Below are 15,898 nucleotides of genomic sequence, written 5' to 3'. Positions count from 1 at the left end.
CTATTGGCTCGCTGCTGCAGTCGGCCACTGCTATTGGCTCGCTGCTGCAGTCGGCCACTGCTATTGGCTCGTTGCTGCAGCGGCCAGTGGCCTTAAGTTGAAGCAGGGAATAAACAATCCCAGGAAAGAAAGCATGTGTGAATATCGGATGAGGACAAGGGTCAAGCTCAGTCCCCTCAAGGGTGAATGTCCAGCAGACACTCAGCATCCAGACTCACACATTAATAATGACACGGAGGGAAGGGAGTGACAAGTGCCTTGTGCCAGTCAAACTGTCCCTCAGATTCAAGAGGAAGAGTGCAAAATAATATTTGTTAATACATCACATACCCTGCCTTTCTGCATCTGCCGGACCGTCTCCAATGGACTCCAGTCAATTAAAATGTCCTGTGTAAAGGGATTGGGAAACACAATGTGAATCGCCACAGTCAGAATCATAACAGAACAAGATTCACAATAACATGTAATTAGTTCAGAGCCAAGTCTTTCAGGTTTTGTTTATTCATTAACGAATGCGGGCATTGCTGGCAAGACAAGCGTCCATTGTTTGTCTATCCTGAATTGAGCTTGAGAAGATGGTGGTGAGCCACCTCCTTGAACTACTGCAGTCCACGAATGTCACCGACACTAACTTCTTAGGCCACAGTTTGTCAATTAACTGAATTAAAATTTTCCATCTGTCACGGAGGAATATGAACTCTGGATCATTGGTTCAGGCATCGGGTTACTAAACCTGTAGTATTGCTACTACAGCGGCCCCAATGGACAACATTCATTTCATTTAAGTGGAATCAGGTTTTTAAAGGGCATGAAACATGAAGGAAAGAAGCACATTCATTCCCACATGTGTCCAATAATTGTGAGTCTTCGTGTATTTAATGAATGAAACTATAAATAGCCATCTCAATTTTTTTTTACAATATCTAGGCACTGTTTTCTAATTAAGCAGCATCTTCTGTTACAGAGAAGAAAATGCAACATTCTCCTCTTGGATTTAAACTGCATGCTTAACATTCATAGAATCCTACAGTGCAGAAGGAGGCCATTTGGCCCATCGAGTCTGCATAGACTACAATCCTACCCAGGCCCTATCCCCATAACCCCATGCATATACCCGAGCTAGTCCCCCTGACTCTAAGGGGCAATTTAGTATGGCCAATCCACCTAACCCACCATCTTTGGACTGTGGGAGGAAACCGGAGCACCCGGAGGAAACCCACGCAGACATGAGGAGAACGTGCAAACTCCACACAGACAGTCATCCAAGCTGGGAATCGAACCCAGGTCCCTGGAGCTGTGAGACAGCCGTGCTAACCACTGTGCCGCCCACAAAAATATGCAACGCTTCCTGAATTTTCGTGTCATTCAGGAAAGTTCCACAATGGTTTACAGAGGCGCAGTCATTAAAAGTGCGGGGCTGGGAGCAGGTTAGCACAATGCTCCTCGCCCTCTGGGATGCAGAATGGTGGAATGAAAGTCCTCTCTCCCCATAGGGGACAGCAGGAGGCCAGCAGGACAATGGGTTCAATACCCCAGGATCAGCGTCAATCTGGTTTCCCTGCCCAGAGCGGCCCCTAGGAGGAGATGAGTGCAGGAAATGTAAAACTACTGCTGCAAAGGTCCCCCTCTGGGGATTGGGCAGAGGCTGACTAGGTTATGGTTGATCCATGAGGGTCTGCTACAACCATTTCCCCAGTGGTAACAACTCTCACCAAAACTTGGTCAAACAAATTAGTTTGAAAATTTTTAGCCTTTAATCTCGTTGAAACGTGTAAAATTCTGATGAGACTTTTGGTAACATGGTAACAAAAAGGCAGTCGGAAGTGTTGTGATATTCAGTCTTCTTATAAAAATATTGAAACACAGTGCAACGTGGACGCAGAAATGGTGGCAGTTAGTTATACAGGTCCCTCGTGGTAAGACTAAACCTGCGAAAGCCCATGCTGCCAATGACATCACTCATGTATGCACATACCCGCTAAAGACAACCGTATATACATTGAAATAGGAAGATGCTTACTTCTCCTGAAGGATAGAAATATAATGAAACTCATGTCTCAACTATACATCAGTCATTCAAGAGTTTTGCAACTACTCTGTGACCTGCACAGTGCCACTGGTGACTCTGTAGACACTGGTGAGGACTGCTTCAGTTGGGTTGGGCTTGTGGGTGCAGAAGTAGGTTCGGCATCTCTGAATGAATGTCCCTCATCCTCTCCTGGTGCAGAGTCCACTGGAAATCCTTGTACATCAGGAACTACTTCCTGTCCAATGTCCATAGCGGTTATTCCTTCTACCATGGTGGTCTAGGATGTTTGCTATCTCCGAGTCATGGAGTAGACGAATCTGATCCTGGTGTCTACGAATAACTGCTCCATTGGTCACTTTTATTATCAAAAATACTGGACCACTTCAGTTGGGAATAGCTCCAGGCAGCCAAATGTTGTTACTGCCAAAAACCCACACAGACCCAACCATTCAGATAGAAATGTCTCTCTTTAGCATGGTAGTCATGCCTCTCCTCCCGCTTTTCCTGTCTCCTTCCCACTCTCGTTCTGACATCTGGGGAAGACTTTGCCTCCCACCCATCAGCAATTCAGCTGGTGAGCGTCCTGTTGTTGTTTTGCCGTGTGATCCGATACTGGAACAAGAACCGTGAGAGCTTGGTTCCCAAAATATCACCCGTCATTCTCCTCAATCATTTCAGTGTCTGAACAGCTCACTCTGCTGAACCACTTCAAGCTGGATAAAAAGATGCAGTACGCACATGGTATATTCCATCCCTTTGAATAAACTCTTGGAACAAATCACTCGTAAACTTGTACCGTTATCAGAAACAAGAGAGTCCGGTAAACCATGTGCAGCAAAGACTTGGCGCAGCTTCTCTATCGTAATGGGAGCTATGATTTTCACAGTAATTTCATTACAGTGTTAATGTAAGCCTACTTGTGACTAATAACTAAACTTAACTTTTACTTTACTTTATGTTGCTCATAATGTGTACTTTTAACCACTCAGAATGTGCACCCACGATGACTAGAAACATCTGACCATTAAAGGCCCTGCAAAATCCACATGATGTCCATGCTATGGATGATCAGGTCACTCCTACAGATGTAGCGCCATCTTTTGGTTGATCAGCTATGCCGAACAGGATTTCACCTTGCTCTCCAAGTCCTGATCCATATTAGGCCGCCAAACGTATGGCCTGACTGAGCTTTTCATTCGGGAGGCACCCAGCTGAGCCTCATCAATTTCATCCAAGGCTTCTGAAAGACCAGGGGGTGGGACGACCACTCTGGACCCCCAAAGGATACAACCATCCCTCACGCTCAGCTCACCTTTCCGCTTTGCATTTGGTCTCAATTTATCATCCCCGATAAGCGTAGACCATCCCTGCATCAGGAATCTCTTCACCTGGGATAGACCAGGGTCCTAATCCATCCATCCACTGCATAATTTGTTTGGCATTCACAGGAGAATGTGAAAGTTTCTCGAGCAAGAAAATTGTCTCTAGAGGAAATAATGTCTTGATGGGTATGTCTGGTAAAGGGAGATGACTCAATGTGTCTGTGCTTGCATTATCCATCCCTACCCTGTACACAATGTGAGAGCCCAGAGCTGTATTCTCGCCAGGGCTATAGGAGAAGGAATGCACTTAGATTCACTGAAAAGGTTCAATGGCCTGTGGTCAGTACATACAGTGAATGAATGACTGTAAAGGTACTGATGAAGCCGTTTCACGGCAAATGTGAAAGCTAGACCTTCCTTGTCTAACTGCAAATATCCATTCTCAGCTGTTGTCAGGGCATGTGATGTAAAACCAATGGGTTTTTTTGACTCTTCCTCCATCAGATGAGAAAACACCGCCCCGATGCCATGGGGCAAGGCATCACATGGCAGCATGAACTGCCTGACCTGATCCAAGTGAACCAGCAGATTAGCTGGTTGTAGCAGCGCTTTCACGTCCTTGAAAGCTCTCTTGTGCTGGCTCCCACTTCCATTTTGCTTCTTTGTGAAGTAGTAGACATAGTGGCACCAACTTTGTTGAAAAGTCTGGCAGAAACTTCCTGTAGTAATTTACCATGCCCAGAAATGGCCTGCCCTCAGACACACCCCTGGGATTTGGAGCTTCCTTGAGAGTTCAAACTTTGTCTTCCACCGGGGATAGACCCTGCACTGTGATTTTGTGACCTAAGTATTCCACACTCTGTGCCTGGAAGATGCACTTGCTATGCTTCAGATGCAGCCTTGCCTCTCTTTAACACTTGGTCCAGGTTGCTGAGGTGCTCCTCCTCAGTCTTCTCTGTGATCAATATGTCGTCCTAGTGAACAGCTATATGAGGAATCCCCTGCGACAGATTGTCCATTGTCCTTTAAAAATCGCCAGACTGGAGGACACCCCAAAAACCAGACGGTTGCATTTGAACAAACCCTTGTGAGTGTTGATTGTGACATATTGTTTTGAGTCCTCCTCTAACAAGAGTTGGTGGTAACGTGGCTCATGTTAAGTTTTGAGAACGTTTTGCCTCCTGCAAGGGTTGAAAACAGATCTTCCACCCGTGGCAACAGGTAAGCGTCCAGCTTGGAGGCCTGATTAACGGTGAGTTTATGTACATAGTATAGTCACTTGTAAGAACAGGAACAAATGGAGATGACCAACATGAGAACTGAATGGACTTGATGATTCCAAGCCTCTGTAGCTGCTCCAACCCCTCCTCCACTTTGCCTTTCATGGCATTGGGCAGTGCCCTGGGCTTGAAAAAGCTTGGAGTAGCCGGAGGATTTACAAACAACTTAACTGTAGTGCCAAGCATTGCACCGAGTTCATCTTTGAAAATTTTGGGATATTTCTGAATGACATCCTCTCTCCTTGTGTGCTCAGTCACACCCCAGTTCAATGGAATTTTACTGAGTCAATCACACCCTCGTAAACTAGGCCCTTTCCCTTTTACCACCAGGAGCCATGCTCTTGCTTCTTGGCTGTTGTGTGCAATGGCCACCTCTAATGCCTCAAGCAAGGGTAGCCTCTCCTGTGCACGTCTGAAGTTGGATCCCAGCCTGATTAAATGCTGGCACCTGCTTAGAGGCTCAAGTCCTCCTGTAGATCTCCTCACTAATTTAAGACTTATCTAGATAGCCATATGAACGGAGTGGGAATGGAGGGATACAAAAGAATGGTCTAGTTTGGACCAGGGAGCGGCATGGGCTTGGAGGGCTGAAGGGCCTGTTCCTGTGCTGTATTGTTCTTTGTTCTTATAGATCCAGAGGCTCTCGTATCCACCTCCATCTTAATTTGTTGTTTATCAACCTCCACTGCGGCATAAAAAGGCTCTGCGCACCCCTCACACACGTTAAGCGCGTTGTAAGAGTGTTCTTCCCCTGCTCTGAGCTCTCCAGGTGATGTGTAGCTGACTGAGGCTTTTTCAAATTTATATTTTCCCCGCTCAGCCTTTGACTTGCTCTTCGCACCCCTGTATTTCTTAGTTAAATTATCTTTTTGTTGCAAAGGAGACAAACAGCACCCCTAACTTTGCGATGATTCACATAGCGTGTCCCTCCACACCAAAAACATTCCAACTGCTTTCAGCTTCTCGCTTGCAGCCTCTTTTTTTAATTGTCACTCTGCACCCACCTATGACCCGCCATTTGCCTTTTGAATGTCTTGCATTGCCGGCAGCCGTTTTCATGCCCTGAGAAATTTCTGGAGCCTTCTTGAAAGTCAGTGTGGTTTCTCCCAACAAACGACACTTAATGCTGTCCACATTAATTCCACAGACTAGTCTGTCCTGGAGCACGTCCTCCAATACTGCTCCAATTCACAATGTTCAGAGAGTTGTTTTGACTCAGCAACAAAGTTAGCTAAAGACTTTCCCCGCCTTACGAAAACGACTATGGAACTTGAAGCACTGGATAGTCATTGAAGGCTTAGGATTGTGACGATTCCGAATGAGCGCAATAAACTCCACAATGAAACGTCCCCCCCCCATTGACCGTGGATTTTCTAAATTCCTCTCTAGCTTGTGAATCTTCGCCCCACACATACAGCCAGGAGACTTGAGCACTTTGTTTTGCCTCATCTGCAATTCCATTTGCCAAGAAAAAGTGTTCCAATTTTTCCACAAATTCTGTCCAGTCCCCGTTCTCTTCCACAAACTCACTGATGGTCCCGAACGCAGTCATGGTGCTGCCCGTCTGTTTTTCATCAGTAAACTCACAAACCGGCTGATCAGAGCCCTCGACAGCCGCTCATGTTGCAAACTCGCTGTGCAAATCTTCATAGCGCCATGATGAACCTCAAACTGTTCTTTTCCTTTTATTTTGATGCTTTTTCCTCGTCACTAAAAAGATGTGGTAGCTTGGCCACAAAAAGGTATGTGGAATGCAATATGATATTCAATCCTCTTGTAAAAATATCAAATACAGTACAGCACGGACTCAAAACTGGAGACAACTAGTTACACAGGTCCCTCTTGGTAACACTAAACCCACAAACGCCTGCACTACCAATGACATTACCCGCGCATGCTCATACCCGCTAAAGACATCAGTACATACATTCTAGTAGGGAAATGCTTTCTATAACACTACACACATCTTTACAGCACAAATGTTGAGAGGCTGTTTCTTCTGTCTGGGCAGTCCAGCCTATAAAGGGAATGGCTACTTAGAACTGACATGGGGAGAAATCTCTTCAGAGGGTTGTGAATCTTCGGATTTCTCCAAAGAACTACGGATACTCAGTCGATGAGCATATCTGAGACTGAAATCAATATATTTTTGAATACAAAGGGAATGAAGGAATAATGAGAATGGGCAGAAAAGTGGGATTGAGACAGAAAATCGGCCAAGATTTTATTGAATGACAGAACAGGTTCCAGGGGCCAAATGGTCTACGCCTGTGCCTATATTTTATGTTCTGAGTCCACGGTGATGGAACCAGTTTACAACTCAACTTGTACCTTACACAGAAGCTTTAAATAAATTAATTCACCCACCTTGTAATCGGCCTTTGATTTACGTAGATTGGGAGCATAGTTCGTGGTAGTTGAGCCTATGACAGCTGGCACAAAAGTATTGAAGAGTGATCAGTACCTTGACAATTTGTGAGAAAGCAAAATCTCACTTTTCTGTTACCCCCTTGTCTGTCACGCATGCTAATCTGGTGACCAGCTCCTCCTCCAAAACATGGCTACCCAATTTTCACCAGCAACCCACTTGATCACATCCTCTCAAGCACTTCCAACATCCACTCCCCCCACCACCGACGTACAGTGGCAGCAGTGTGCACATCTGCCAGATGTACTGCAGCAACTTTGTAAGGCTCCTTTGACAACAATGTCCAAACCCTACCAACTACAAAAGGGCACAGGAACATGACTTCATTTGATTTGATTTATTATTGTCACATGTATTAGTGAACAGTGAAAAGTATTGTTTCTTGCGCACTATATACAGATAAAGCATACCATTCATAGAGAAGGAAAGGAGAGAGTGGAGAATGTAATGTTAATGATGGAAGTGTTGAACATCACCGCCTGCAAGTTCCCTCCAAGCTGCACATCATCCTGACTTGGAAATACATCACCATTCCGTCATTATTCCTGGGTCTACATTCTAGAACTCCCTTTCTAACAGCACTGAGGTTGTACCCACAAGAGGTGGGTTGCAGCAGTTCATCCATCTAACCACCACCTTCTCAAGGGTAATTACGGATGGGCAACAAATAGTGGTCTTGGTGGCACTGCTCAGATCACACGAATGATTTTTTTAAAAAAACAAATAGCTCAAAGGGAGGTCCCAACACGAGGTCGAAGGGGGAGTCTTAAGAGAGGGGTTGAAGGGCTTCCACCAGTCACACTCTGCCGCTGTGGGACTCCTTACAGAAGCTGTGTTAGCATTGACACTGCAACCCTCTCACTCATTTCTCCATCTCCCCTTTTAGAGGAGGGGGAGAATTTCATAATGCCCCCATTATATCACAGCCGGTATTGTGAAGTCTGTGATCATGAGTTCCCGTCACTCTGCAGCTCCCTGAAGAACAGACTTCACTGAAACCAATTATCCTCCTGCCAACTTTTTACATTATTTTGATGCTTTCACTTCAGAACAGAGGAAACGAGATGTGTTGTTGGGATCAAGAATGCGCGACCTGAACAGGTGATGGAAGCTGATCCATAAATGACTTGAAGAGGGAGTTGGGCGGATACGGTGGTGACAGCGCCATTCAGTGTAAACCTAAGCAGCAAAGGTTAGTGACGCAGGGGAAATGGTAAAGCTCCCACACATCCAATATGGAGAAATAATACCCTTCAGCAAGCGTTGAACAGGCTGGGGCCCAATTCTCCCGATAGAGTCCTTTAATGTTATGGAAGGGTTTGATAGGGCAGATTTAGAGAAGATGTTTCCAATTGTGGAAGCGACCAAAACCAGGGGCATAAATGTAAGATAGTCACTAATAAATCCAGTAAGAGGAATTTCTTTACCAAGAGAGCAGCTAGGGTATGGAACTTGCTACCATGGGGAGTGGTTCAAATGATTAACATAAATGCATTCATGAGAAAGTTAGGTAAACACGAGGGAGAAAGGAATCATAGAATCCTACAGTGCAGGAGGCCGCCATTTGGCCCATCGAGTCTGCACCAACCACAATCCCACCCAGATCCTATCCCCATACCCCATGCATTTACCCTAGCTAGTCCCCCTGACACCAAGGAGAAATTTAGCATGACCAATCCACCTAACCCGCACATCTTTGGACTGTGGGAGGAAACAGAAGCACCTGGAGGAAACCCATGCAGACACGGGGAGAATGTGCAAACTCCACACAGACAGTGACTCAAGCCGGGAATCGAACCCAGGTCCCTGGTCCTGTAATGCAGCAGTGCTAACCACTGTGCCATCATGCCGGGAATAGAAGGATATGCTGATGGGGTTACATGATGCAGGGTAGGAAGGGGATAAAATGGTGCATAAACAGAAAACTTACAATCAGAAAGCGATTGGAAACTTCCAGGCCGACTGACCCCAAATAAAACGCTTGATGGATCCCTTTTACCTGTGGAATAAAAATGTTCCAAAATTGGTGAGTGCAGGACAGCCTGAGACTGACTGACACTTGTTCCATTTCCTTTATAAAAGCCATGTTTACCCACTATCGGAATGATTTGACTTTACCACAGTGACAGAGGTCAAGGTATCTTTCTGAATCTGTAATTTAACTGAACATACATTTAAATGGGATTACCACTCCTGCTATGCAGTGCAATGCAATGCACATACATGCTGTTAGAAATCTAGTAAGAGTTTTAACAACACCAGGTTAAAGTCCAACAGGTTTATTTGGTAGCAAATGCCATTAGCTTTCGGAGCTCTGCTCCTTCGTCAGATGGAGTGGATATCTGCTCTCAAACAGGGCATACAGAGACACAAAATCAAGTTACAGAATACTGATTAGAATGTGAATCTCTACAGCCAACCAGGTCTTAAAGATACAGACAATGTGAGTGGAGGGAGCATTAAGCACAGGTTAAAGAGGTGTGTATTGTCTCCAGACAGGACAGCCAGTGAGATTCTGCAAGTCCAGGAGGCAAGCTGTGGGGGTTACTGATAGTGTGACATAAATCCAACATCCCGGTTTAGGCCGTCCTCATGTGTGCGGAACTTGGCTATCAGTTTCTGCTCAGCGACTCTGCGCTGTCGTGTGTCGTGAAGGCCACCTTGGAGAACGCTTACCCGAAGATCAGAGGCTGAATGCCCGTGACCGCTGAAGTGCTCCCCCACAGGAAGAGAACAGTCTTGCCTGGTGATTGTCGAGCGGTGTTCATTCATCTGTTGTCGTAGCGTCTGCATGGTTTCCCCAGTGTACCATGCCTCGGGACATCCTTTCCTGCAGCGTATCAGGTAGACAACGTTGGCCGAGTTGCAAGAGTAGGTACCGTGTACCTGGTAGATGGTGTTCTCACGTGAGATGATGGCATCTGTGTCGATGATCCGGCATGTCCTGCAGAGGTTGCTGTGGCAGGGTTGTGTGGTGTCGTGGTCACTGTTCTCCTGAAGGCTGGGTAGTTTGCTTGACGAAGGAGCAGCGCTCCGAAAGCTAATGGCATTTGCTACCAAATAAACCTGTTGGACTTTAACCTGGTGTTGTTAAAAACTCTTACTGCGTTTACCCCAGTCCAACGCCGGCATCTCCATGTTAGAAATCTGGTCAGAGAGACTGCTTACTTGCCACAGATTCACTCCCTGACATCCAGTGACTCTGCAGTCAGGAATACAAATTGAAAAAGCAAGAACACAGTAGTACGTGGAGTACGTGACATTCTCCATTCAAAGGCAGTGACAGCAAGGCTTCTACATCACTGCAGATTGGTGGGGGGGGGGGGGGGGGGGGGGGGGGAGGAGGAGAGAACGCAGTTGGGATACCTTGATGACACGGATCATCGTGACTCACAGTGGAAGGATGGCATCGCGGGTGGCATATCGAAAGGCACCCAGAACCTGTGGGTCTGGGAGGGAGTCACGCTGTCAAGTTGGGTGGCAGAAACTGATAAAGCATGTGGATGTGTATATTGCTTTCAAAGCCAGTAATGATGCAAAGGTAACCGGTGGCATCCTGAGGCATTACTGCACAGCTGCCAGAGTGATTTATACTCTCAAAACTGAGCAATGGTGAATAAAATGTAGGGGGGGGGGGCATATATGGTATTAGAGAGGAATGTTCCAATATATTTTCTTCCGGTAGCAGCCCTCTGTTTTTCCCCCACTAAGGAGATTACATAGCGGCAGGACAGGACTTATGGGGTACAGTGTGGTAAGATGCACCTGTTCACTGTGCACCTGCTCCAGCCACCATGAAGGGAGGAGGGGAGGAGCGCAGGTTTGATGGGACCCACTTGGTCTTCCCTGCGACGCAATCATTCATAGCAGAGAAATGTCCACGAGGCTGCCACTTACCTTTGAAAAAGCTGCTGAGGGAATATGTAGAGCCAGGCTTGGAAAGAGTCGGCTGCGATGTGTCGGAGAGGGATTTTCCAGGTCCCAAGTCTCGGGTGTCCCCTGCTCGGATCCCTGTCGCGCTCTCTTTGATTGACCACGAGATACCTGGGGAGAAGGAAATATAGAAATCAGAAACAGATCCCACACAGGGATCCACGATTCCCTTTGCTTTCATTCCATTCCAAACACTTTCGATACCATCGCAGCCAGTTTCCACTGTTATGTTCCACCCCTTTCACAATGCAGTAGGGAACTCGGATCCCTCTATATTTGTGAGTTTACTCCATGTTATAACAGCAAGCACATGGGATGGGAGAGATGGGGGGGGAGAGATGGGGGGGGATGGGAGAGATGGGAGGGGGATGGGAGAGATGGGGGGATGGGAGAGACGGGGGGATGGGAGAGACGGGGGGGATGGGAGAGACGGAGGGGATGGGAGAGACGGAGGGGATGGGAGAGACGGGGGGATGGGAGAGACGGGGGGATGGGAGAGACGGGGGGGATGGGAGAGACGGGGGGATGGGAGAGAAGGGGGGGGGTGGGAGAGACGGGGGGGGGGGGAGAGACGGGGGGGGGGGGAGAGACGGGGGGGGGGGGAGAGACGGGGGGGGTGGGAGAGATGGGGGAGATGGGAGAGATGGGGGGGATGGGAGAGATGGGGGGATGGGAGAGATGGGGGGGGGATGGGAGAGATGGGGGGGATGGGAGAGATGGGAGGGATGAGAGAGATGGGGGGGATGGGAGAGATGGGGGGGATGGGAGAGATGGGGGGGATGGGAGAGATGGGGGGGATGGGAGAGATGGGGGGGATGAGAGAGATGGGGGGGATGAGAGAGATGGGGGGATGAGAGAGAGATCGGGGGGTTGGGAGAGATGGGGGTGATGGGAGAGATGGGGGGATGGGAGAGATGGGGGGGATGAGAGAGATGGGGGGGATGAGAGAGATGGGGGGGATGAGAGAGATGGGGGGGGCGGTGAGAGCCGGAGCGAGAGGGAAGGGAGTGAGAAGGGCGAGCGGGGAGGGATGCGTGTTGGGATGCAGTTACAGTACTTACTTCCTACTGGCTCCCCACTCCAGCTAACCTTCTCCACATCATCGTCATCTTCTTCCACAATACTGCGGATACTGTTTACTGCTCGCTTGGACTCTTTCAGCTGAAGTAAAAATATAACACAAACTGTCATGCAAAATATAACCAACCAGCAAACTGGCAGCCGAGTGCGATAGGTCAAGTGTAGATAAATTGAAACGTCATGTGGCTAACTGGGGTCACTGGCTAGTTCTAAAAGATATGAACCCCAAACCAGTTATACTGGCTCCGTCACCACCCCAATTCAATGCACCTAATTCTGTATAGTGTTACAATAATATATACACTACTCCATATCCATGGGTGACAGTGCGCTAATAAAGGTACTTCTTCTTTCAAACAAGTCTGACCCCAGTTGTATGGGGCTTTGATGAAATCCTAGCTGGAACACTGTGTGCAGTTTTGGTCTCCATATTTAAGGAAGCATATGTTTGCATTGAAAGCAGGACAATGAATTTTTACAACATTAGTCTCCGGGAAATAGCGAGTTGTCCTATGCAGAGTAGGTCTATGTTTTCTGGAGTTCAGAAGAGGAGAGGTGCTGTCATTGAAACACACAAGATTCTGAAGGGGTTTGATAGAATAGACAAAGAAGTTATCTTCGCTGATTGGGTAATCTAAAACATGGGTCTCAGGATAAGAGGAGATCATTTCGGACCGGGACAAGGAGTAATTTCTTCATTCAATAGGAGGGAGGAGAGATTTGATTTTGATTTGATTTATTATTGTCACATGTATTCGTATACAGTGAAAAGTATTGTTTCTTGCACACTATGCAGACAGAGCATACCGTTCATAGAGAAGGAAATTAGAGAGTGCAGAATGTAGTGTTACAGTCATAGCTAGGTGTAGAGAAAGATCAACTTAAGGTAGGTCCATTCAAAAGTCTGACAGCAGCCGGGAAGAAGCTGTTCTTGAGTCGATTGGTACGTGACCTCAGACTTTTGTATCTTTTTCCCGAAGGAAGAAGGTGGAAGAGAAAATGTCCGGGGTGCGTGGGGTCCTTAATTATGCTGGCTGCGTGGCTGAGGCAGCGGGAAGTGTAGACAGAGTCAATGGATGGGAGGCTGGTTTGCGTGATGGATTGGGCTGCATTCACAACATTTTGTAGTTTCTTGCGGTCTTGGGCAGAGCAGGAGACATACCAAGCTGTGATACAACCAGAAAGAATGCTTTCTACAGTGCATCTGTAAAAGTTGGAAAGAGTTGTAGCTGACATGCCGAATTTCCTTAGTCTTCTGAGAAAGTAGAGGCATTGGTGGGCTTTCTTAACTATAGTGTCGGCATGGGGGGGACCAGGACAAGTTGTTGGTGATCTGGACACCGAAAAACCTGAAGCTCTCGAACCTTTCTACTTCTTCCCTGTTATTGTAGACAGGGGCATGTTCTCCACTACGCTTCCTGAAGTCGATGATTATCTCCTTCGTTTTGTTGACATTGAGGAAGAGATTATTGTCGCTGCACTAGTTCACCAAATTCTCTATCTCATTCCTATACTCTGTCTCGTCATTGTTTGAGATCCGACCCACTATGGTGGTGTGGTCAGCAAACTTGAAAATTGAGTTGATGGGGAATTTGGCCACACAGTCATGGGTGTATAAGAAGTATAGGAGGGGGATGAGGACACAAGGGCCTGAGAGGGTGATAGATTCATGTGTACTATTCATTTACAACTCCAAGCTGCCAAGACTGCCATTGTCAGTGGCTTGTGGGCAATGGGTGGGGTATGAAAAGGAAAACTTCAAGAGGCAGGGTGTAAAAGACTGGTTAATTAAAAATTTGGAATAAATAAAATTGAATAGACTTTAACCAGTCTCAGGTTATTCTTCTAAATAAATACATTAAGTAAGCTGTTAAACCAAGATCTTGTCTGCCTGAACAGAGGCACTTAAGACTCTATATTCCTGTCCAGAAGAAGATTAACGAGTTTTCCTGGTAACCTGGACAATGTTCCTCCCAAAATTAACTCCAAAATCAATAGTATTAACCGGCCAAATATCGATTTGTGGTTTGTAAGATGTTACTGTGCACAAGTAAGTGCTCGAAGTGTCTACAGAGATGATTCATCTGATTGGGAAATTTAAAAACAGGCAATTTACTCACCTCTGTAAACTCATCGTCATCATCAAACATAAAAGCTTTGCATTTTGTGCTGTTCCAATATTCTTCTTCGTCATTTTTAGTTCTGCTCATCTACAAATATAATTTAAAAATGAAAAATATAGTATTAACAATTTATATTTATACAGCATCTTTAAAGTGATTAAATGTCCCAAGGTGCTTCACTGGAGCATAAAAGAAGTCTGATACTGAGCCACATTTGGAGATATCAGGGCAGACGACTAAAAGCTCAGTCAAAGAGGTAAGTGTCTTAAAGGAAGAAAGTGAGGTAGAGGGGCAGAGAGGTTTATGGAGTTTATTCCAGAGCTTGGAGTCGAGGCAACTGAATGGTGGGACAATCACAACTGGGAATGCACAAGAAGCCCAAATTCGGAGAGTGCAGAAGGGTTGTGGCACTGGAGGACATTACTGAGATAGGAAGGGATAAGGCCATGGAGGGATTTGAAAACAAGGATGAGAATTAATTACAATGTTTATAGAATACAAGAACCATTTCCAACTTTAACCCATCATGAAGTTTCCGCTACTCATTACGAGGTCCAGCCTGCCATTTTTCCAATCAGATTCAAAGTAAACAGTTCAATGGTGACACGGGTGGGGGGGGAAGGGATTAATACCCCAGTCTGGTTGGCTGACCTCAGACAGGGCAACAGTGGAGGCGCAGAATTGACCTGCAAGTGCGATATAACCAACCACGACATTGCCCTCCAAAACTAAGCAGCCTACTAACACTGGATGCCGAGATTCACACTACAACAGTCACTTGGAACTGGAGGGTGAGCTGCAGACATCTGCAGAACTGTAATCCAATGAAGAATCTGTCTGCAAGGAGAAAAAGGAACTGAAATTGTGGGTGGGGGGGAGGGACGGACAACTGTATCCTTCAAGGGGTAAAATTAGGAAGTAGATGTTGACCTAGGTTTCAGGCAGATGTCAAACGATAGAGAACATTCCCTCACAAAACACAATGGAAGGTTAATGCTGCAAGCTGGCCCTCTGGAGGGGGTTTAGCTGCCCTTTAGTGTTGCTGGATGGCAGAGGCAGTCTCAGGACACAATCCATTAAACTGATTAGTGTCCCTCTCCTTGGGGGACAGTTACAGGGGGAACAGCCCACTTTTGTTTTAAAACATCAGGTACATCTGCTTGTGTGTTTGTTTGTTGACGATACTCATGTTTACATATAGGAAATCAATGCTTCCCACCCCCTCCCTCACTCACTCCCTCCCTCACTCACCCCCTCACTCACTCCCTCACTCACTCACCCCTGAATTCACTCACTTCCCTGCATCAGCCTCCTCAAGGTACAGGCAGCGCCGCCCGGTCTGCGCATGCGCCGGAGCGCAAGGGCCGTCGGGAGTCGTAGTTTCCGACCCGCGCCAGGAACTACAGCTCCCGGCAACGCTTGCGAGCGCAAACTTCCGGCGCGCCGGAGGAGAAGCCCAACCGGTGCCACTTTCCAAACACAGAAAGAAAATTAACGACGGGTTTCGGGGGCGGCGACTGTCGGGATTTTGTTCTTTCCTTTATGGGGTTATGTCTTTATGGAGTCATTGACGGAGTTTCACTCCCGGGAAGTATACCGCAGCTACGCAATGGGCGCAACGGTGAACTCGTCCCGTGCAGCAGCCAGTGATCTTCACTTATGGGCCGCGTGATCAAAGTGTCCGGCTGTGAGCCCCAATCAGT

General features: G+C 46.9%; 1 protein-coding gene across 2 annotated transcripts in view; it reads right to left on the bottom strand.

Moving 5' to 3' along the window:
- vipas39 (VPS33B interacting protein, apical-basolateral polarity regulator, spe-39 homolog) overlaps positions 1-15,561 on the bottom strand; it is a 43,366-nt gene extending 27,805 nt beyond the window's left edge. Inside the window, exons 1-7 of one of the 2 annotated variants that reach the window (XM_078234377.1) lie at positions 15,491-15,561; positions 14,193-14,282; positions 12,054-12,153; positions 10,957-11,103; positions 8,990-9,058; positions 6,999-7,063; positions 331-387 (exon numbers count right to left, since the gene is read on the bottom strand). In XM_078234377.1, coding sequence (XP_078090503.1) covers positions 331-387; positions 6,999-7,063; positions 8,990-9,058; positions 10,957-11,103; positions 12,054-12,153; positions 14,193-14,282 — 528 coding nt within the window. In that variant the 5' untranslated portion in view covers positions 15,491-15,561. Of the gene's footprint in view, positions 1-330; positions 388-6,998; positions 7,064-8,989; positions 9,059-10,956; positions 11,104-12,053; positions 12,154-14,192; positions 14,283-15,474 lie in introns of both variants that reach the window. The other variant, XM_078234376.1, reaches the window with a different exon arrangement.
- Positions 15,562-15,898: the final 337 nt, after the last annotated feature.

Source organism: Mustelus asterias, chromosome 18, assembly GCF_964213995.1.
Source record: "Mustelus asterias chromosome 18, sMusAst1.hap1.1, whole genome shotgun sequence".
In the NCBI taxonomy this organism is placed as follows: domain Eukaryota; kingdom Metazoa; phylum Chordata; class Chondrichthyes; order Carcharhiniformes; family Triakidae; genus Mustelus; species Mustelus asterias.
This window is presented reverse-complemented; position numbering and strand designations above follow the sequence as displayed.